This window comes from Pygocentrus nattereri, chromosome 17 (assembly GCF_015220715.1).
Source record: "Pygocentrus nattereri isolate fPygNat1 chromosome 17, fPygNat1.pri, whole genome shotgun sequence".
NCBI classification, from domain to species: Eukaryota; Metazoa; Chordata; class Actinopteri; order Characiformes; family Serrasalmidae; genus Pygocentrus; species Pygocentrus nattereri.
The window spans coordinates 23,687,198-23,711,370 of NC_051227.1; the positions used below are offsets into that span (position 1 = coordinate 23,687,198).

A 24,173-nucleotide genomic window follows, 5' to 3' on the forward strand; every position below is an offset into this window, starting at 1 on the left:
AGGAAGTACAGTCTCTGCTGGGCCTTTTTTCAGGTCAGATGTGTTCACGCTCCAGGATAGGCTCTCCTCAATGTGGACACCCAAGAAGCAGAAGTCTGCCACCCTCTCTACGCAGTCCTCGCTGATGATTAATGGTGGGATCTCTGTTTTCTTTCTCCTGTAACCTATGATGAGTTCTTTGGTCTTTGAGGTGTTGAGGAGCAGGTCGTTAGCCCTGCACCATATAGACAGCCGCTCCACCTCATCTCTGTAGGCAAACTCATCCCACCCTTGGAGATGAGCCCCACCACTGTGGTGTCATCCGCAAACTTCAACATGGTGTTGATGTGATGGACAGGGGAGCAGACGTGTGTATAGAGGGAGTAGAGCAAGGGACTTGGCACACAGCCCTGGGGAGAGCTGGTACTGAAGCTTAGGGCCATAGCTGTATAGTGGCCCTCTCTGACCCTCTGTCTGTGATCATAAAGGAAGCTATTGATCTACATGCAGGTAGTGTGTGGAAGCCCCAAGTCCCCCGGTTTGACCACTAGTTTGTGAGGGAAGATGGTATTGAATGCAGAGCTATAATCCATGAAGAGCATCCGCACATAGCTCCCCTGCTGCTCCAGGTATGATAGCGCAGTCTGGAGTGCTATAGCTATGGCGTCCTCTGTGGATCGGTTTGCTCTGTATGCAAACTGGTGAGAGTCAAAGCTGCGGGGCAGGGCTTCTGTGATGTGGCTACGGACCAGTTTTTCAAAGCATTTCATCACCACTGGGGCGAGTGCCACTGGCCAGTAGTTAAGGCTGGAAATATGGCGTTTCTTGGGCAGGGGGACTATAGTTGAGGATTTCAGGCATGGTGGGACAGTGGACTGTTTCAGGGACTGGTCGAAGATCTTTGTACAGATTCCAGCCAATGTTGATGCTCCACCAGCCTAACTCCACCAGTGTTGGGATTCCACTGTAGCTGAAAGCTCGACCGGCTATTTGAAAAAGCAGGACTTCTCAGTAAACTGAATAACTGCTGTCAAAAGTGAAAGGACACTGGAGATGCAAAATATGGACTGATGACGATATTTAACATTATTTGTCATGTGCATATCTGCCAATGCTGATGCTTAAACATTTATAAAAGATAGAAATAAATCTACATGAATCAGGATTATGGAGAAATACAACATTTATACCTTCCCTAGGGCTACATATGCAGTAACACGCATAAATTTAACATTATGAAAAGTTATCTGGCTAGCTGAGAAAAGTCCTTTAGCCTCCTCAGTTCTTTTGCTCTTTATGTATCTTAATGCAGAGTTCAGTTTCAACCCAAATCCAGTACATTCAGTCCAGCTAATGAAGACCTTCTGAGGATCCTGATTATTCAAGCATGCTAGATTTGCCCTGGAATAAAATTAATTAAAACCCAAGTGAAAAGATCTCAGGTGAATGGGTGCTGCTTTATATAAAGGAGAATTCCACTGATTTCCCTGCATAATTTAATTAGTAAAATGTAAAAAAAAAAAAAGTAATTTACAGTGGCTTGATGTGAAATGGATCATTCTAGAGAAACATCCAAAGTCAGAATTGTTCACAGTGGTGGTGTCAGGAACTTAGACGGCATTTAATGCCCCTATAAGCTCTCTCACATTAAGTTAATAACCAAAATGGTTACCCTGGGTAATAAGATATTGTTTTATGACATTTTGGCTTAAAACATACTTTAAAATACATTTTAAGGAAGAGATACATGCAGTAAGATCCCAAGGAAAATGCATTTTTTTCATATTTAAGACTAGTTTACGGACCTATAAAGTTAATCAACCTATAAAAACCTCAAGTTCGCTGACCGTTTCAGATACTAAATAAAATCTATATTCGCACTGAAGCCATGGCAACCCCTGGTTCCTATCACCACCACTGTAAAGAAATCTGAGTCTGTGAGTTTCTCTACTATTTACTATTTCACATCAAACCACACTGAATGACTGGTTATATCTCAAAGACTGAATCCGACAATGGAATTCCCCTTTCACATTTTGGGCTTAATAATAATAATAATTCTGGATTATTTACAATGTACTAAAAATAAGCCTCAAAATCTGGAGACACAAATAAGTATAAGGGATTATTGCATGATGTAGGCTTCACACTACACAATGCTCAGCATTTGGGATTCAGTCAGGCCTTAAGGGAAAAACAATCATGATACAAGACCACCCTCTACAGGCTGGGATGAGGCAGTGTGACTGGGCCAACCAGTCACTGGACAGTTACACAGCCTTTAACACAGCAATGCATACAGACACGTGAGAAACTTCACCCTCATCAAAATACTGTGACATTTCAGCATTATGAGCTATGGATATAAATATACATACATTATGCAATTTCATTCAAAAATACTGAAAAAAATGTCCAGTTTCACCAAACCTACTCTAACTCTCAGACATGCTCTGTACAGCATATGCAGGACGCTCTATATGAACCAACAGCTCAGAAATTAGGACTGGACAGCGGCCTGGCCGAGGACACCGACAACTCCAGCGGCTGAGAGGATTCAACAAGCTGTTGCCATGGCGAGGAGCCTTTGGGTTTGCAGTGGCAGAGCAAGACCTGGTGAATAATTAATAAACATCTATTATTAGTATAAACTCATCTAAAGTTAATTGCGTCGAAGCAGAGCCTTCATCTCTAGCTTCTGAAGAAGGCTTTCATGCCTTCATGCTCCAGACGACTGACACAGTTTATCGTCCTGCTGTCTGTGAACGATCCACTTTGCATAAACTATACTTCAACAACAGAAGCAGATGGTATTTCATCAGCTCATATATGTAGTTGCTAAAACTTCATATTTTTTTTATTTCTGCATAATCCAGTGGTTAAAATGTTAACAAAGTCATTCAGAGAGGTGTCATGAGAAATTCTCCATTCTAAAGAAACTGTTCATAGAATAACCAGACGTCTAGAGAGTTTAATGTATTTAAAAGCTGCCTTACAGAAAGTTATTACAGTAAATGGTTGTGAATATACTGCCTGATGCCTAATACATTGTTTTACGATAGTTTTGAGATAATATTTTGGTCTAGAACATTTTTTAAATCCATTCATGGCACCCAACCAAAAGAAGATTTTCAGATTTACCCCATTTTATCCAGATTTTAATGACATCACATACAAAAAAATGAGAAAACGTGTAGATTTAGTGGCTATTCTGAATAGTAAATAAAACGGTAATATTTGTGTTGTAGACATTGTGATCCCTGATCCATCACCACCACTGTACTGAAATCTGAGTCGATAAGTTTTTCTATATTGTAAGAAATAAAGGTTATGTGCAGGTACATTTTTCAAACAATGAGAGGTACAGCAGTGGTTTTAAGGTCCAATTTTGCACCTTTAATAAGTTTTGCCAGGTGAAATTTACATAATTGTACCTTTTCATAATCTAATGTTTTAAAACAGAACAGTAAAATAAAAAGCCTGGAGATGAGACGGGGTGCATGGAGTCAGTACAACTTAGAAAATATCATTTCAATGGATTATGGTACAGTTACGTTCCCTGACTAAAGGTACTGAGATGTACCCCTGAGGGTACCACTTCAGTGACAAGAGGGTAACAGTCTCAGTTTTTCTGAGAGTGTAGCCATGAATAAATGGTTCCTCCTCAAACCATCTTTGCACACTGTATTTCAGTTGTATGTATGTAGTTGTATATATAATGTCGCATACATGCAACAATACATATACAAATTTGCCAGAATCCTCTTGAACAACAAGACATCACTCATGTCTGCTTTGCTATAAATTCCTTTCTGGCTCTTAGAGAAGTCTTAGTGTGCTGATGTGTTTTGTGACCCAGTTTCAAAGAACAGAGTCGCAAAAAACCCAAAAAAACATTAAAGTGATGGTTAAAAATAAAACACAGCATGTTCCTCTTACTCCAAATGTACTTGATCAGCCAAGACAGGTTACAAGACTGTCCGAAGTCTGCTTCTTTAGTTTTGCCCTGGAGCTACAAGGCTAAGATAGCTAAAAGGTAATAGAAGTTTACGCTGCCAGTGTCATCCTAACCGCATGCCTAAATCATCAAACACTGGTCTGAAACTTTGCTAAGTTGGTAAATAATCTCAAATAGGCCTGCTTACGTGGTTTCTGACACTGTATGACATAGCTAGCGGTACTTTTATCCATGTTCGTAAATAATAGTACGTCATATAGTGCCAGGAACCACACTAAGACACCAAACATGACTTCGCTGATCGACTTACCTACATTTGAGTCCTTCAGAGTGGTTTGTCAAATGGTTTATTGTAGAAAAACTTACAATTTCTTAACAAATAGGAACCAGGGGTCAAAATGTTACACAAATGTCAAGACAAATATAGTCATATTCACTCTCCGTGACAAGTGATGTTGATAATAGTAAGATAGTGATACATCTGAAAAGATATTGATATGTACAACAGATATGTAGCCATTTCATGCTTGAATGTTCGACGAAGCAGCTTTTAGAGGCACTAAACTCTTCAGACGTCTGGTTCCCGTCATGACCACTGTGAACCATTCTTTCCTCTCAAGAACCAGGCACTTTACATTAAACCACTCCAAATGACTTTGTGTACAGCTTAACAATTTAACTATACATGAATTTTGAGCTTAATCTGTAGTCAAATGCAGACAAATGACTGAAATTAAAGCAGTGATGCTGGAAGCAGTATTAATACAGCCTGCGCTGCAATATTCTCAGTATTCAGACTGCTCTCCATCAACATGCTCGTGCTTTCCAACTGGCTGATAATGGGGGCTTTCAGTCCTCATCCTGCACCTGTCCCAGACACCGCCTGCCTGTCAACACATACAGGAGGAGCCAAATGTGCCTGACACCAACTGAATAACCGCTCAGAGAGAAAAACAAGCCCTATCAGCCAATAAGCATGCAGGGAAGCAGGTGCTAGGCCTGTCCTGATGCTAGCCACGGACACTGCGCATCCAGTTACAGCCAGGTGATCATGTTCTTCATCGCATCAGCCACTGATACGGATAACAAGCGCTCCTTGTCCATCCCTTTTTAAGACAGGAAAAGGAAATAAGCAGTTGGCCTGGGGTCAAACAATAGAGCCGCTACACCCCTCGCATGGGTGTCAAGTGACTAGGGCCACACTAGAGGCTGTAGTTCCATGAACCAGAGCGTGCCCAGCTATTGTGGCACTGCCACTTGTCCGTGTCACACGGTTATTGACCTGTGTGTGAATAGGCCGCCCGTTTAATTATAGAGGCCTCAGCTCACACGTCCCACGGACAGCCATTGGAAACTTATATGGTGGGATAAATACGAAGCGTGCTACAAAAGAGAGGAGAGGAGGTGGAACACGATTATGTAAATGCGAACAGATCATAAAGGCGCCATCAGCCTACACGTGTATTTATAGCAAAAGGCACTAAACACAGCTCTCTGGTTGCCTGAGAAACAAGCAGAGCCTTTATTTTCGATCAACGCAAAGCTGGTGGATCATATTTGTCATGTAATAAGCAGCATGTACGTCCTAATTAGCTCTACAGTAGCATCTAATGGGCATATCAGCTCAGCATTTCAAGGGCAATTCCACCAGATTTTCAAAATTTCCCATAATTTAATTGCTAATATGTAGAGTTGTTTCATATGAAATGATTCGTTTTCAAAAAGCTTAGCAAGTCAGAATTGTTCGCAAGTGATTGGAGCCAGACTTCTGAAGTGTTTAATGCCCCTTAAAGCTCACTCACAGAAAGTTATTACATGAAATGGTTTTGAATATGCTGTCTGACACTTTAGACATTGTTTAACAATAGTTTTGAAAAGGCTTTGGCCTAAAACATACTTTGTTAATCCAGTAGCTATTGGTGGAGATATACATGCAGGGTGTTCTAAGGCAAAATAGTACTAAAAAGAATGTATGATTAAGCAACAGAACACGATAGGGAGTGTGTTATTGTGAAATAGCATCACGGCTGTGATTTGGTCGCAGGCTGGTGGCTGTAGATCATCACAGCCGTGATGTTATAGTGATAACACAGGACCTCGAGCGTTCTATTGATACAACAGCTAAATAAATAAGGTAAGAAATGAATAAATTGGGCCGTTAACGTGCTGTTTACTCTGTTTTAATGTTCTCAATTCCTTCCTTCTCAACCAATCAGCTTGTGTGGCTGGAACTACCTGTTGTATAATTTTGAATTAACTACTATTTCACCAATATCAGCATTACATGTAACATCTCAGAGGATGTGTAGGTTGACTGTTTATCTTTGAAAGGAAATAAAATTGCTACATTTGTACGGCAGACATTACAACCCCTGGGTCCTGTTACCACGACTGTAAAGAAATCAGAGTCCTGATGTTTCTCTACACCAAACCACTCTGAATGCCTCGGTATACATTATAACAATTGAATTATGCAGAAATTTGGAAAAATCAGTGGAATTATCCTTTAAACACGCTATTAAAGAACAATGTCTTAAGACTCCCAACCTCATTACTAGGCTAATACAGAATTTGTTTATTATGATATTCATAGCAATGCAGCTCAAGGTGCAGCACAAAAAAACAAGTGATGACAGTTTGGGAAAATTTCCCTACAGTATCTTCATGGAGGTTGCTCAGAAGTGAAGGATCCAGCTCAGTGAATCCACAGTGGACTGAACTTTGAACATGTCAACATTCAGCAGGTTTATTCCTGCTGTTCATAACACACAGAACAAGCATTCATTTGACTTCACAATTTCACAAGCAACATTTCGAAACGTCTGCGTTATTCAGTCACTTGAGATGTAAACAAAGTCACCAGAGTGGTTTGACGTGAAAAGGTTCAGTGCAGAAACAGCGACAAATGACTTTACAGTGGTGGTGATGGGAACCAGGGTTGGTCATGTCTCCATCACAAATATAGCCATTTTATTTACTGTCCAATATGACCAGTGCACCCTCACCTGCTTTCTGAGTTTGTTAGTAATGTTGATGATGGTAAAATAATGGTAAATATATTTTTAAAAAAAAGAAATTTAAGGTACTATTTTGCCTGTGAACACACTGCATTTACTCCTTCACCCATAAATGAATACAAATGGACATTTTAGGCCGAAACCCTGGCTTGGAACTATAGGCCTCAGTCATCATATTCAGAACTACTTGCTGTAACAGCTTTCTGTGAGCTTTCAGAGACATCTGGCTCCTTTCACCACCACTGTGAACAATTCTGACTATAAGTTCCTATAGAATGGATCGTTTCACATCAAACCACTCTGAATGGCTCTGGTCACAGTCTAACCGTCTAAGTATGCAGACATTTAGAACATTTCTGGATAAATTCCCCTCAAATTGTGAGATAACCTCACTTTTTGTTTCAGCTCCTGTAAATGCTGAATGCGTCCTGTATAAACTGCTCCAGGAAGCAGTTGTTTTACTTGTGGCCTAAGCACTTTACTGGCAAACAGGAGAAACAGTGAAATATTAACTCAGCCACAGAACCACTGTGGTTTAGTCGAGGCTTTTCATGCCATGTTTGCTGCTGTAACCAAACAACAGGAACAATTCGCCTTATAGTCTTCTTTTGTAAACAGACGCACCGCCAACAACACATTCACGTCAAAAACTGAGTTATCAGAGTCACAGAGAGCCGGTTTTATCCTGAACCTGAGCTCTGAACTGAGGACTCGCTGCACTTGTTGAAGCTGCAGCCTCCCACACAGCAGCCCACGGCCGAGCTGCCTCACACAGAGCAGCTGCTGCTGTAATGAAACCCACAGACCGCAGACTGCGATTAATATTTTATACCGAACTGTGGCAACATTCAAACACGACGCGCTGACTCTACGTATCTCTCCGCTTCGAGTGAGCAAATGACTGTACGAATGAATTTCCTTACCGTGAAGACGCTTCAGACTATCTCATCGTCTCAGCGAGCGCTCGTCCGTTAAAGTGCGAACCGGAGCCGTTACAGACTCCGCTTCACAACTGCCGTCCACCAACGCGACTACGCCCCGCCCCCTAGTAACGCTCTTCACTAAACCCCTCCCCCTAGCAACGCTCACCAACAAACCGTCCGACGAAAAATCACTTTCACGATTTTTCACTTTTTCCAAGTGCAGTGGATCCCGACACTTCCTGCCACTTAAACTGTATTAGGGGAAGCGCGGTGCCATTTGCGACACAAGTCTTTAGTCTCATTAATAGCAAATAATTATTTTGAGATTCCAAAATGCAAGATGCTTAGTCATCTTCCAGGTGCTAAACCATTATTTTCAGATGGGTCATATTAATTTAAGACGCTTAGTCGTTATTTTAAGACACAATCGTATTAATATGAGATGCTAAGTCATTGTTTTGAGATGCTAAGTCGTTATTTTACGATACTATCTCATTCATTTGAGATTAGTCATTAATTTGTGATGCTAAGCCATTAATTTCAGATATATTTTATGAATTTAAGATGTTAAGTCATTATTTTGAGATAGGACCAAATCGCTGAGATAATATCTCATTAATTTGAGATGCTGTCATTATTTTGAGATATTATTTCATTGATTTGAGATACTAACTCATTGTATTGATATACTAAATCATAGTTTTGAGATACTTAATTTAATATTTATATTATAAATATTCGATTTATATAAAATTAAATTTATACTTAATTTAACATTAATATGAGATGCATATTCATTAATTTAAAAGTCATTATTTTGAGATGTATCTCATTAATTTAGGATGCTGTCATTATTTTTACTTTATATTGACAATTTTATTTTGCAATGAAAATCGAAATATATAGAACATTTATTGAAAGTATTTAGAATATATAACTATTGAATATATTGGTAATATATTTGTCAGTAAATGTTCTCCTCTGCTTGTAAAGTTTCCTTTGTGCTGTTGAACTTTTATCGTGCTAGCACATCTGTTAGTTACAGATGCTACCAGGCAGCCTGAGCTCAGAGTCTGATGGAGGTGGGGCTTTCTCAGAATTTCACAAACAGCCAGCCCCAGTCTAATACAAGGTTCAGTTCCACACAGTAAGATTCTCAATTCTTGACTGCAAAATAAAATAAAATAAAATAAAAAAAAAAACAGGTAAAGAAATCCAGCAAACAAAAAAACAAACAAAAAAGACTGATGGAACTGATGTCAAACTAGTGAGGTTGAGTGATAACGCTGTGCTACCGGACACTACAAAATCTAACAAATTACAGACAGTTGCATGCAAAAGTTTGGGTGCCCCTGGTCAAATTATGGCCATGATTTTGTTGATTTTTTAAAGTGAAAGTAAATAAAAACAGAAAATAAGAGATTCTCTATAGAGAACAAATTTCTGTACATTTTAATGCACAATTACTTTTATTGTTCTGAATTTTACACATGAGAATAAAAGCACAGAATATGACCGCCACAAAAGTTATGGCAAATTTTTGATTTTATGTTTTGTTTTATTTTTTTCTCAAAATGTCAAACTACAAATAGAAATTGTACACTTAAATTTGCATATATATATATATATATATATATATATATATTAGTGTGTCTTCTGCAGAGGTGTTAATATATTTTCACTTAGAAAACCACTGTATCAAGCTATACTTTTAGGCTGGAACACTCCTTTCACTGCATGTACTACTGCTTCAGTTCTTCAGACACATGATGCCAGTTTAATTATATGACCATATATGGCCCCGTCTCCATTAATACACTTCACATATAAGTTTGTAAGCTTAAGCATCATGTATAACCACAGCAGCACTCTGCATTTAACCAAACTCTGCATCTGTGCAATACCTGCTGCAAATAAGCTCCTCCCCCTATTAACACTCCCAACTAACCCCCCCCCCCAAACATGTAAAGCAATATCAGCCTGACACACAAGCATTTCACCAAGTTTTGTTTAATTTCTACATAGTTCATTCATTAATATGTGTTCAAAGTCATTCTGAGTGATTTTATGTAAAATGTTAAGTTCTAGAGAAACTTGTTAACAATGGTGGGGATGGGAACCAGACATCCAAAGAGTTTATTACCTCTAAATGGTCCCTCGCAGAAAGCTGTTATACATAAAATGATTAAATAAATACACTGCCTGAAGCCTGCGACACTGTTTATGACAGTTTTGAGATTAGCTTTTGATTCAAAACACTTTTTTCTAAAGAAATTCATGGTGGTCAGTTACCTGTAGGGTGTTCTACGGCAAAAAAGTACCCAAAGAAAAGTCTTTTAAAAATCTTTTAAGATTTCCCACTATTTTATCATCAACATTGCATATATGAACTCAGAAGACACATGTAGGTTCACTGGTCCTTTTGGATAGTAAATAAAATGGCAATATTTGTGTTGTAGACATTGCAAATCCTGGTTCCACTACTGTACAGAAATTAAACAGTTAAGCCCAATCCCATTTCACCTCTTGCCCCTACCACTTAGTCCTTAGCCCTCCGTTTTGCACGTTCACGGCTAGGGGTAGTGTGTCCCAATTTTTGCTGAGAGAGTGAGGTAGGGCGAAGTGTTAGGGCTGCATGGCCCTCCTAACAGAGTTTTTTTCAGAGGCTCACTACAAACAGATCGTTATGAGGAAAAAACAAAAAACAGCATGATGGCTGCATAAGTGACCAAAGAAACACACAAATGTGAGAATTTTCTCTGTTAAAAATTTATGATAACCAATGTATTATCTTAGTTAATTCTCATTTCAATGTATTATGGTAATTTTCTTCATAACAAGCATAAAACATCGTCAACAGCATACTAATGTCTACGTAGCTAGCTAGCTAACTTTCCTGTTCCACCTTAAATAGTCCCAGCAATGTTGGCACCTGAAGCGGCAGAATGTCACTGCTGCACCATTTAAGGTATAATGGGAAAATCTGAACAAGAAGCTGGTGAATAGCTGACTTCAGCTTCATATCACCAAATAATTAGCAATGAGTGACAATAAATAATTGTCTTATACCCCCTGTTATGATGTCCTAAATGTAACAAAAGCCAGCAGTGAGATTGCTGAACTTTTTCCTCCTCTGCTATCATTGAAGGATTGCCTACAGAGCACCACTAGTAGCTGGTAAAGAAGCAATGTATTATTATTATTATTATTTTTTTTTTTTTAATTTGAGGGTCATCCCATTTCATAGGGCAAGATTTCAACCACTACCCCTTGTAACTCAGTTCCAAGGGTTTAGGGTGACACTCAAAAACAAGGGGTAGGGGTAAAAAGAAGAAATGGAATTGGGCAAAAGTTTCCAGTTACAGTCTAAGTTGTGTATTTTAGAAGAAGTACAGAAACACTACGAGGCTGGAATTTGGGAAATACTGCTTCCCTAAAATTTACAGCCAGATGTTTTGGCACAATGAACCACACTTCAAACTGAAAAAAAAAATATATATGATTTGTATTTTATCTGTCAACAATGAAACCTCTGCTTTTTGGGCTGAAAAATTGGCATTTAATACTATTCAGAGGCTGAAATTATTAAATTTGTAGCTAATTTCATGATTATTACACATAACCGTTGCTCTCCATACAACAAAGGAGATTATAGCTGATGTGAAACTAAGCAATTCTGATTTTTCAATTTTTGGTTTAATTTCCCAAAAGCATTACAGCCTCAATGTCACTATAAGGAATTTCAGAACAGAAACAAAATTTTCAAGGTGTCAGAAAAACAACTAGCAGAATTTCATGCACAGAAATCTGAGTATTTACCAAAAAGCTGTTTATATTTTGCAAAATATTTAACATTTTTTCACAATTTCGTAGAACATTTGCAATGAAAAAACTGCAGGTCTAACTGGTCCATTTAAGAACCGCAGAGAACCAAGCTTGAATTTAACAAATATCCAACCTCCAGTCAACTCCATAATTATTGGCACCCTTGGTAAAGATGAATAACAAAAGCTTATGAAGTGTCTTTGTGGTTAATTAGCTTAAACTCACTCTGAAATAATGGAGAAGTCCATCTTTTAACTGAAGTTTGGCCTAAGGAAACAAAAACCCTTATCAATAGTACTTTTTAACTAAATCCTTGTGCCACAATTATTGGCAACCCAACATATTCTTATGAACAAAATGTAATGTACAACATATTTACAATTATATTTTGCTATTTTAAGTCAACTTGAGTGTTCAGAAACTCTTAAGTGGTCATCCATGACTTCGTATTCCACTGGGGCATAGATATAAGGCTACACAGAGACCAAATTCCCTTCAAACACTGTTAGAGTGATAATTAAGAAGTTTTAAAAACCAGAGCTGTAGAGAACCTGCCTGAACGAAGACACGTTTTATCTAGACAGTAACCAAAAAATTTCATAGGAAAGGATCATAGAAGATGGTAGTATTTTGAGGTCACTAAGCCTCCAAAACTATGATTAGATGCCATCTTCATATAATTATTTGGAAGATATGCCAGAGGAAAGTCTTTTTGTTTCATCTAACTGCAAACATAAGTGACAGATGTTTACTAGATGCTACTGGAACTTTGATTACAACTGGGCTCTAATGTCAGATGAGATGAAAATAGAGCTTTCTGTCAACAAACACTCAAGGCGGGCTTGGCATATGCACATGGGTTCAATACAGAAAATAGTATCATGCCCAATGTAAAGTATAGCGGGGGATCTGTGATGTTTTGGGGGTTTCAGCCAAAGGCAGTGAGAGTCTTGGTAGGATACATGACATCATAGAATCCATGAAGTAATGGAGGAAATTTGTCTGCATCTGTTAAAAAGCCAAACCTGTGTCATGGTTGGATCTTCCACCAGGACAATGACCCAAAACACACATCCAAATCCACATAAAAAATGGTTAATGACCACAGAATCAAGCATTTCATTACAATCCCCTGACTAAAAAACCTGTGGGGAAAGCCAAAGAGGAGATTCTGAAAGAAAAGATCTAGAACTTTGGAGAATATCAAGAGACCCTGTATTGATTAGGGGTCACGGATTGCTCAGGGTGCCAATAATCATGCCACATAGTTTTTAACGAGGATTTTTGTTTCCTTAGCCTTAATAGCTTAAATAAAAGTAGCATTATGCAATTATTTTAGCACTAGGGTTAGCTTTTGCTAAACTCACCTGAGATATTTAGCAGCAAAACAGCTTAGCAGCATGTCTTCCATAGAGTTTATTCCACTTTAGACATTTCTGCTTCACTGTTTGGAAAAAAAACATGATTTCTGAAGCTCTACCTGAAAATGTATTTCAGAATATGAAATGTCTTTCAGTTCATGAATATCATGCCTGTTAAGGTTGTAGGTATGAAGGCTGGGAGGAACCATCTCTTCATCTCCAGTTCAACAGAAGTTCCAGCAATTCTTTCCTTGTGATAAAGAACAGCATCAGCATGTCACCAGCATATCGGTGGAACTGAGCCTCCTTTCCAAAATGATGAGTCTGTAAGGCATGAGGTCTTTGCGGAACATTTTCCTCCCAAGGTTCATCTGAAATTGCCACCTATGTTTAAAATGGATGTCCGTGGCAGTAAGCCTTGTTGACAGTACTGACGCCGTGAGTGGTCCATATCCATGACAGAAGTGGTCAAGCTCTTGCGCTTCTTTTTGAGGGATGTGTGTCTCTGCCATTGGCACAGAAGCACCTCCACCTGCTCTCGGAAGAAGCTGGTGGTCAGCGTGTACAGAACGGGGTTTAAGGCACTGTTGATGGGCAGGATGAAGATCACCACCCATGATGTGATGGTTCCTTAGTGGGAAACAGAGAAAAAGAAAACAGAAATCTCAAACTCAAAACAAGAAAAGAGAAGGAACTGAGGAGAGAAGAATTCACGGCCTTCTCGATCTACAAATTCACTGTAAAGTGCTCGTGCAGCAGCATCCAAAAACTTTTTGTCTGAAAGCATCTCCTTAGCATGCTGCATACATTTCACTATGCAGGGAAAACATTCCTCCTGCAGTCATGTGTGAACAGGTCATTCAGACGTGAAATGCTCAGTTCTAGAAAAACCTTACTGAGCCAGTAATCTTCATAATGGTAGTGATAGGAACGTCTGAAGAGTTTAATGCCTTTTAAAGCTCCCTCACAGAAAATTATTACATGGAATGGTTATGAGTACACTGCCTGACGCCTGAGACATTGCAACATAATAGAAATTTTGGCTAAAAACATATTTTCTAAAATACATTTTTGTTAAAAGGCAAAATTGCAGAAATCCAGAGAGGCCATGAGTTAGTATAATTTTCTAGATTGTTATTTTGAGATAACAACTTAAATATCTTGTGATCTCAAGTTAACAACTTTGCTATCTTGAGATCACAAGACATTCAACTCATCATCTAAAGATAACTTTATTATCCTGAGATCACAAGATGCTTAGCTCACTATCTCAAGATAACAACTTTATCTTTTTTATCACTTTTGATCTTAATATAATAACTGTGTTATCTCGAGATCCCAAGATGTTCAACTTATTATCTCAAGATAGCCATTTTATTTTTGTTATCTTAAGAACACAACTTTGGTATGTTGAGATGACAAGAAAATTAACTTGTTATCTCAAGATAACAATTTTGTTATCTTGACATCACAAGGTGCTTAGCTCTTTACTGTCTTGAGATAATGAGTTAACTATCTTGTGATCTCAAGATAACTGTTATAACTCTGTTATCTTGAGATCACAAAATAATTAACTCTTAATTTTATAATATCAACTTCTGTTATCTTGACATCACAAAACAGTTCATTTGTTGTCTCAAGATAACAAGCCAGAAAATTATAACTACCTCATTGCCTCATTTTTCAGTACCATTATTTTAACATATCAACATGGTGTAAGGGGGGGCGAGGAGGCGGATGCACACGCTGAGATAAGCGAGATTTATTACGGGCAAATCCAGGGTCATAGTCAAAGCAGTCCAAGGTCAAAGAGCCAACACGGATAGAACGAGGGTAAGACATGATAGACGGCAGAATACAACTGTTAACACAGACAAGCACATTCAACACAAACCGGTACAATCATACAAAGACTGGGGCAAACACAAGGGGCAAACCCAGGGCTTAAATACACGGAACAATGAGGGACAGGTGAACACAATCAGGGGCGGAGCAACCAAACAGGGGGCAGGACTTAAACCAAAACAAACGCACATGGACAAACCAAAACAAAAAGTCACATGGAGTGGGAGGAGCCAATCGTGACACATGGTCATTCTGCATGGTAAATAAAATGGTTATATTTTGACACTGTTATCTGTAGTTCTGATCACCACCACTAGAAAGAAATCTGGCTCAATTTGACAGGTTTCACTGATTTCCCATCAAACCACTCAATGCTTTTATATATGTAATCAGCTCAATTATTGAGAACATTTGCAAAATAAGTTATTAGATGATAACTAAAATACTGTGATGATTTATTTGTAACATTTTATAGTAATTCTTAAGTTATTTGTATCACCCTTACAATATTCTATGTTCATTTTATTATAACTTCTCTATAAAACACAGCTTTTTTCCATTATTAGCTAGTTATTCACAACTCCCAAAGTTCACAAAGTTTTAAAGAACGTGCATTACATTAGAATCACTTTATCCGCAATGATGTTACATTACTGAAATCAATGATTTTATACTTTTAAATGGGTGTATTAGCCCACTGGGATTCTTCCCTTAAGTAAAGCCTCCTGGCAAAGATGTTCACAGTGTTCCTTCTCCAAAACACTAAGGTCAGATCTGCGGAACACGTTCCTTAAATATTGAGTGTCTCTTATTGATTAGATATGCCCTGCACTGACAAGCTGATAAGGATCATTCCATTATGTTAGATGAACAGATAACAGAAGGTTGCTGCATCTAAATCAAATTTCTGAATATGATGCTGCCATCATATAGCATGCAGCAGAGCTGGTTGTCTAGTTTTTCTAAGAATCCATAATATACAGGCTAATTTAATTCCATCTAAATTACATTATATAGCAGGATTTCAATAAAGGCCCAAGAGACCATACAACACTGCCTGAACATCTTGTCTTCTTTGAAATTTTTTCAAATAATTTTCACTGTTACTTCTCAGATACCTGCAAAAAATATCTGCTTTGCTTTTGTTAAACCAAGGCCCAATCCCATTTCTTATGTTCACCCCTTGTTTTTGAGTGTCAGTTTGCCCTTTGGAACTGAATTACAAGAGGTAGCGGTTGAAATCTTCCCTATGAAATGGGACCCTCAAATAAATAAGAATATTACTTCATTAACAGGGCACTAGCTCTGCTCTGCAGGCTACCCTGCCAGTTTGCAGTGACAGCAGAGGACGGTAAAGTTCAGCAACCTCACTGCTCAGATTTAGTTAAATTTAGGACATCACATGACTTCAAAGAAGGACAATTATTTAGTGTCACCCACCCCTACTTCTTCAGTGACATGAAGCTGAAGTCAGCTATTCACCAGCTTCTCATCACAAGCTTCCCATTCAACCTTAAATGGAGCAGCAATTACATTCTGGTACTTCAGGCATCAGTACTGCTGAACTACTTAAAGTGGAACAAGGAATTTTTACAATGCCCATAATACATTGAAACAATACAATGGTTATAGGATTTTTTTCACAGAGAAAATTCTCACATTTGTGGGTTTCTTTGGTCACTTGCACAACCATCTTGCTGCAAAGCATTTCATTTGGATTGTGCCTGTGAAAACCCCCTGTTTAGAGGGCCCTAACAATTCGCCCTACCCCTCCATCTCAACAAAAATCAGGATACCCTACCCCTAAACCTGAACGCACAATATAGAGGGCTAAGGGGCAAGGGGTGAAATGGGATCCAGCCCAAAACATATATTTGTTATTAAGTTACTTAAAGTAAGATAGCACAAGGTAAAATGCCTTTGATCATTGGGTTATTTTCCCATAGCATCACTCTCTGCATAAACGTATTCTTTTTAAATCATAAGTGTTTTTAATAACTGAACTGTGTGTATGAGTCACAGAGTTCACACCTGTGTTATTTTACAAATCTCAACTCCAAAAAAGATGGGATAGTAAAATCCTAATAAAAATCTGAAAGCAGTGATTAGTACATATTGTCTGTAACTATACACTCATTCCAAATTTGATGCCTGCAACATGTTCCACAAAAGTGGGGGGCAAGTTTCCCACTCACCTTTCCTTTTAATAGCACTTGGTAACAGTTTGGGGAGTGAAGACACAAACTGATCTGATTTTGAAAACAGAAAGTATTTCCTTTCCTATCTTCAGATACATATCCTTAGATGTGCAACCATATGAGAATATTGTTGTCTTGTTTAATGCTTCATAATGTGTCACACACTTTCTGGACTGCAGGCACATCTGTCTAGCACCTGAACTCTCTGATTATGCAGTCATGCTGTTGTAGCACATGCAGAATTAACTTGGCTCTGTCACGTTGAAATAAACACAGCCTTTCCTGAGAAAGATGATGTCTAAAATGCAACGTATCCCTGTTGTTGGAAGAAAACATCTCCATTTTTTATATTTTTTGGTTTTTGACATAATTTGAAAATCTTTTGCCCTTTTACCTTCTTTTAAATTTCTTGATGAATGGACTAGAAGAAATGACCTTAAATGACTTGGAAAATATTCTGGTTCCATTGACTTACATTAGAAGTAAAGTATGTTTTTTCCTTTCCTGTAAAGTTACCATTTTGGAGATAGGAGATTTTCTTCCGACAACAGTGATATATTGCTTAGAAATGTTTACATAACTTTCAGTGTGAATTGTGTCCTCACAGATGTAAGAGTTACTTGTTGCTTTTGAACTTTACGCTGGTAACAATCTGAATACTTTTTTGCTTCTTTGGCCCAAAGAACACATCATCTATTATTTTCTTAAACATTTTGAAAGGTTGTCTTGATTTTCTAAGTGAAAATAGATGAACACATCCTTCTGCACACACACACTTCTGCACATTATAATACACAATTGCTGTTTATTACCTTAATTTAACACATTATGGGAAAAATATTACAATTTAAAAAAAGTGATCAAAAAGTTCCACTTCTAAAATCAATAAAATATTTAATTTCACTAAAGAGATTCAAACTTTTGCATTTCTATTTCTAAAAAAATAATATTTGCAAGGATCCTAAAAAAAGACAGCTTTAGACCTGTTATAGAGACAAAATCAGTGTGCAGTAACTACACAAACTGCATAGTAAAAAGTGTCTATTAAGTGATTATCACTTCTTATTTTACTTCATGTTTATCAGTTGTTGGATTTTGCCTTCTGTTTCTTCTTAAACATTTTGAACTTTTGTCTTTGACTGAAAATATTGTTTTAATGTGTGATTGCTCTCTACTGGTTTTCTGGTGGATTTTATCCAGTCTGACTTGTTTGTAAACCCCTCAATACCTCAGTTATCCAAAAAGAAACTTAAATAACTTTTTATATGTCTCAAAACGTTTTTTAAGGGACCCTTGCAATCTTCAAGTTCCTGGAGGAACTTCTGGCTTCCTCTCTGAGAACCACGCTTCAGTTCGAGGCTCCTCAATGAACCCTGTCCTGGAAGGACCCTTTAACCCTTTTTGAACTCCCTGGCCTTTTTGAGATTTCTTTTCCAAATGAATGATGAATGACGTCATCACAACATGGGGATAAAATGTGTGGTCTTTGGTGGAATTATCATTAGTTGTTCCTTCAGTTTTACAGCTTTTGCAAAGAAGAATGTCGATATCTACACAACTTTCTGATGAAAATAGGGTATTACAAAACAAACAAAGAAAACAAGCTTATCTATTAAATCATTTTGAAAACTTTCAATGGGCAGAATATTGGTTCCACACTTTCTTACCCGGGATCTCCACCTCCAGCAGGGACAGAATTTTGACCAGGAATATGGGGATCCAGCAGAGGGCGTCAGAGAACACGATGAAGAAGAAGCGGTTGGCCACAGCCACATCTTTATGCAGCTGGCTGCGCAGCTCTGTGGCGTTGATGCCTGTTTTATAGATGGAGTAAAACATGCTGGAGTAGGAGATGACGATGATGAGGAAGGCCACCAGATTGAGTCCTGAACACACAACAACAGACCAGAGTGAGAATGGACAGAATGGTGAAAACAGCATTACAACTTGAAGAGGATTTGGTCACAGGCACAAACTGAAGACATGGATCAAAACATATTTCTGCCAGATGTGGGTCGTACCTGGTTTCATTTACTCAGTCATGAATACTTAAAAGTGAATCTGATGGATTTGTGCTTTCAAAGAGTATTTTCAAATGTTGATACATCTAGTATAATAAATTACACAAAAGTATGCTTGAAAAGTAATACACTGTCACATATTATTCAGTAATCTTGAGTGATTTTTTAATTTATTTTTCTCAAAAATTTGTTTAGAGCAAAATGAGCAAAAACAGAAGAATATTTCATATTATACACCAATCAGGCGTAGCATTATGACCACCTCCTTGTTTTTATGCTCACTGTCCATTTTATCAGGTCCACTAACTATATAGGTGCACTTTGTAGTTCTATAATTACAGACTGTAGTCCACCTGTTTCTTTTACCCTTTTCTTTGCCCCCTTTTACCCTGTTCTTCAGTGGCCAGGACCCCCATGGACCCTCACAGAGCAGGTACTATTTGGGTGGTGGATCATTCTCAGCACTGCAGTAACTCTGACACGGTGGTGGTGTGTTATTGTGCTGTGCTGGTACGAGGTGATCAGAAGTACATTTCAGTACATTTCAGTACATTTCAGTACATTTCAGTATGGAAATGCTGAGGAGTTAAGATGAGTTCCACACATTCAGGCCCACTTAAACCAATTAAAAACATTTAAAAATGGCCAACAATTTAAGGCACACATTAAACAATGTGCAAAGATGGGATAGTTTACACCACAACTGAAATGCTTTACTGAAAAATCTCTTTGTTTAGCTTAATTTCTCGTGACAAAAAAATACCTAAGCAGTTTAGTTCATTTTCCAATCTGTACACAAAAATACATAACATGCAACTGAATTTCAGAGCATGTCCGTATTGGGACAGGGCTTTTTTTTCCATGTGTACTACTGCCATTAAAGTTAATGTGCTGGAAAAATGATTTCCATTACTTCAGATTGGTAGGTGCTAAGAATGAGTAGCAGGACTGAACAAAGACGGGGGGATTGTTAGTAATGCACACAGCATGCTCTGCCTAAGCATGGACTCATTAGTGTCATCACTGGGTGTCTTCACCTTGCATGCACTAAAGCTAAAGCAGTCATATCTCTTTGTGGTGAAATCAAGACCCTCTTCATAGCCTGGAATCATCTTGACCAAGCAGCAATCATCTTGGTTTGGTAAAACTATGATGTGCAGTAGTGGCAAGAAGGAGGTGATAATGAAGAGAATACTTTCTGTCCATTCACTCAGAACCCCACCACCACACCTAGTATTCTTTAAGAGTAATCCCATTTTGAAAAGTGTAACAGGGAAATACACACACACACACACACACACAATCCTAATCCTGAATCCTGAAAATCCTAAGAGCATCCTACAGTTATTACATTTCTAGTAAAAAAATAAAATCAAAAGAGTCATTCATTTTTTCCCCATCAGAAAAAATCTGAAAATATATATTTAAAATATAATTTTCAGTATGCTTCACAGTATCATTTTAATAATAACACTCAGTTTTTCAAGAAATCTGCAGGAATGATTTTTCCACACCTCCATAGTTCAGTCTTGAAGAAGTTGGTTGCATTTTCTGCTTCCTCCTGAGGTATCTGAACTTTCATATGATATCTGGCTGTATGAGTCTGAAATGCTTAAGCTGAGGGGGCTCCACATATGGTCTTTCACTTCATATGGAATGTTTAATTAAGGGGCACTGGTCTACAGTCCAAGGTCCCATGGGAGACGAGCCCCTTTCTCTTCCTTTCTCTCCCTTTCTCTTAGTTTGAGACAGATGAGGTCATTTAATCAGTTCCATATGCCTTAGTTTCATGTAAACAACTGGGATATAAAAGTGGCCAGTTAGAGCCGATATTCAGAGGCATTTTCATATTGGCATTGAACCCTCTCTCAGACAAATCATGGTGTCTGATTCGACACTGTTCTTCTGTTGTAATAAACTTTTTGTACAAGCAAGACAGTGTCAGCGGAGATTCCTTCATCATCTTCACATCCATGCTATTTGAATAAACAACACTACAATTCAAACACATTCAGTGAAGTTGAGGTCTTTACTGGGGTGGGTCAGACCAAGCTGCTTTGTTCGATCTGCATATTTTCTTCTTTTAACATCTGTTCAACTGTGTCTGATTTCTTTTTTTAGTAAAAGCTGTTAAATGTTCTGACACCTCTACACATCCTCTGAATTGTCTTCTCACAGCAGAAGGATGGACAGAAACACATGTGGATTGTTTAAAATCTGAATTTTTAAATTTTAAATTTTAAAAAATTTTGAATTTGATGCCAGGAACACATTGCAAAAAAAGATGGGACAGGGGAAACAAAAACTGGTAAAGTTGTGTAACAAAAGAAAAAAAAAAAAACTTGTGGTTAATCGGCCTCACTGACATGTCTAGGTTAAAAAGAGCATCCCAAAGAGATTGAGTCTTTCAGAAGTAAAGATGGGGAGGGGTTCACCACTCTGTGAAAGATTGTGCAGGCAAATAGTGCAAAAATTTGAGAATTTCAAAGTAAAACCATTATATACTGTACATAATCTCATTTAAAAATGAAGAGAGTCTAGAGAAGCCTTCAGTCCCTCAGGCAGCACTGCATTAAAACAGATGTGATACTGCAGTGAAAATCACCGCATGGGCTCAGAAACACTTTTGAAAACCACAATGTGTGAATACAGTTCATTGCTACATCCCAAGTTAAACCTATACCGTGTGTAGAAGAAACTACATAAACAGGATCGAGAAACACTGCCGCCTTCTCTGGGTCTAAGCTTATTTAAGATGGACTAGTGGAAAAGTACCCTGTGGTCCGACACATCAAACTTTTAAATTCTTTTGGAATTCTTGGAAATCGTGGACGTTGCATCCCTCAGGCTAACCCTAAGACCACCAGCTTGTTATCAGTGAACAGTTCAAAAGCCAGCATCCGTGATGGTACGGGGGTGCTTAAGGGCACATGGCATGGGTGATTTGCACAACTGTGTAAGCACCATTAATGCAAAATTAGATTTTGTTTTGGTAACATATGCTGCCATCCATATGACGTCTTTTCAGGGAAGGCCTTGCTTATGCAAGACAATGCCAAATTACACTTTGCACGTATTACAATAACATGGCTCTGTACTAAAAGACTGTTAAGGGTGTTAAACTGGCCTACCTGCAGGCCAGCATTGTCATTCTATATAAAAAAAAAAGCCAAGGAAGACCCAAACCGATGGAATCCAAAATCAAGCAAGAATGGAAAAACATTTCACTTTCAATTCTACAGTAGTTGGTCTCCTACGTTTGCAAAAAACATCACAGAGCATTGTTAAAAGAAGAGGTGATGCAACACACAACACAACGGTAAACATGCCCTGTCTTTTTTGGAATATGTTGCCCGCATCAAATTCAAAATGTGCACAAATTTTTCAAAAACAATGAAATTTCTCTGTTTCAGCATTTTAATGTTACTTTTGTACTATTTTCAATTCTATTTAGGGTTTAAGTGATTTGCAAATCATTGCATTGTATTTTTATTTACATTTTGCACAGAATCTCAACTTCTTTAGAAATGGGGTTATAAGTGAAAAAGGAATAACTTGTACTTAAAGGCTGTTTTGACTGGAAATTAGATAAAAGAAGTGTCTCTCTGACTTTTGCATGGTGCTTTTTAAGATAAAACAGCTATTTGCTAATACTTTGGGTACATTTACCTTTAATCTCATTCTGCTGTAGTGTAGTCAAATTTTTTTATATTGCCGTACCCTTACCCTCTGAATTGTGTTATGTTTTCCTGTTTTGTTTCTTCAAAGATGTGTTCATCTTAGTTAGGCTTAGGTCAGTTGCACCAAACAAAGCAATTATTACTCCAATTAGTGTGAAAACAGTATTTTATATATATATATATATATATATATATATACATATATATATACGCACACACAAACACTTAAGGATTAAGTGTAATCATAGTTGAGGATTAATCATAGCTCCTTTAGTACCAAAACCAGCACGGATCAAAAAAACTGCTGAAAGAGTTCAAAATATCAAGACAACAGGATGCATTAAGGTTTTAGTTTTCTCAATAGCTGCTTTTATAGTCATTATTCTAAGGCTTGTTTATTTAACTTTGATTTATTCATTCATACAATGTTTTTTGTAGTGAGTGGTGACAGAGTAAGCTTTTTACTGCTGTTGTGAAACACATTGATTACGGCTGTGGTTGTTCCCCAGTAACCTTATCCAAGTTGAACATGGGTCCCTGATAAGTGCTGACATCATAACAACCATTACATTTATGTGTTATATGGTGTTCCCTAAAATAAACCTGGTTAGTGTTTATCATGGTATTTGTAACAGAAAAACATGCTTGAATTAATATCGGCGTGTCCCCAAACCTTTGAGGGACAATGTATAACTACACGTAACTATCTAAATGCTGACCCTACTATCAACACTCACCCAGAAATATGCCTGTGGAATATCCTTTGGCAGTAGGTTTCTCTATGCGGTCTGAGTGCAGGGGGAAGCAGACCCCGTTGCGGCCGTAATAGTTTCCAAAAAGCTCCTTGCTGAGCAGCGGCACGGCAGCGATGGACATGCCCAGCAGCCAAATTGCAGCCAGCACAGCAAAAGTCTGACTCCTGCCTGGTCGCAGGTGACTGAGGGGAAACACAATGACCAGGAACTTCTCTAAGGTCAGGTAGGTGAGCAGCATGACGGACACTTCAGAGGACAGCATGGCAAGAAAGCCGATGGTGCGGCACTCCATGCTTTCCATCCACACATGGGCATTCTTGTTGTATTCTCCACGAAATTTCATGTCGAAGACTCCGACGAAGAACAAATAAACCCCCATCAGACAGTCAGCACCTAAAAGGGGGAGCGGCATAGAATGAGCACAAGAGACTTAAAGGAATGGCTCAAAAACAACGCATATACACAACTGTCCCTTATGATCAAAGATCCAGTGCAAAACTAAGGAAGCAAACTTCAGATATCAAGTATTTCATGGCTGATCAGCTACTAGTTTTACTGTTTGACAGTTTCTCATTGCAGACTAAACACACCAGGAAACCAGCTGGAGTGAT

The 24,173-nt window shown here is 38.2% G+C and overlaps 2 protein-coding genes across 2 annotated transcripts in view; both read right to left on the bottom strand.

Annotated features, from left to right (window-relative positions):
- frya (furry homolog a (Drosophila)) overlaps positions 1-7,988 on the bottom strand; it is a 161,634-nt gene extending 153,646 nt beyond the window's left edge. The window contains exon 1 of the mRNA XM_017708583.2: positions 7,878-7,988. The gene's annotated coding sequence lies outside the window, so the exon portion shown is untranslated. The remainder of the gene's footprint in view (positions 1-7,877) is intronic.
- A 3,703-nt stretch (positions 7,989-11,691) lies between these two features.
- The window catches only part of rxfp2b (relaxin family peptide receptor 2b), an 89,537-nt gene continuing 77,055 nt past the window's right edge, over positions 11,692-24,173 (bottom strand). Inside the window, exons 16-18 of the mRNA XM_037546469.1 lie at positions 23,545-23,955; positions 18,774-18,992; positions 11,692-13,693 (exon numbers count right to left, since the gene is read on the bottom strand). Coding sequence (XP_037402366.1) covers positions 13,431-13,693; positions 18,774-18,992; positions 23,545-23,955 — 893 coding nt within the window. The 3' untranslated portion in view covers positions 11,692-13,430. The remainder of the gene's footprint in view (positions 13,694-18,773; positions 18,993-23,544; positions 23,956-24,173) is intronic.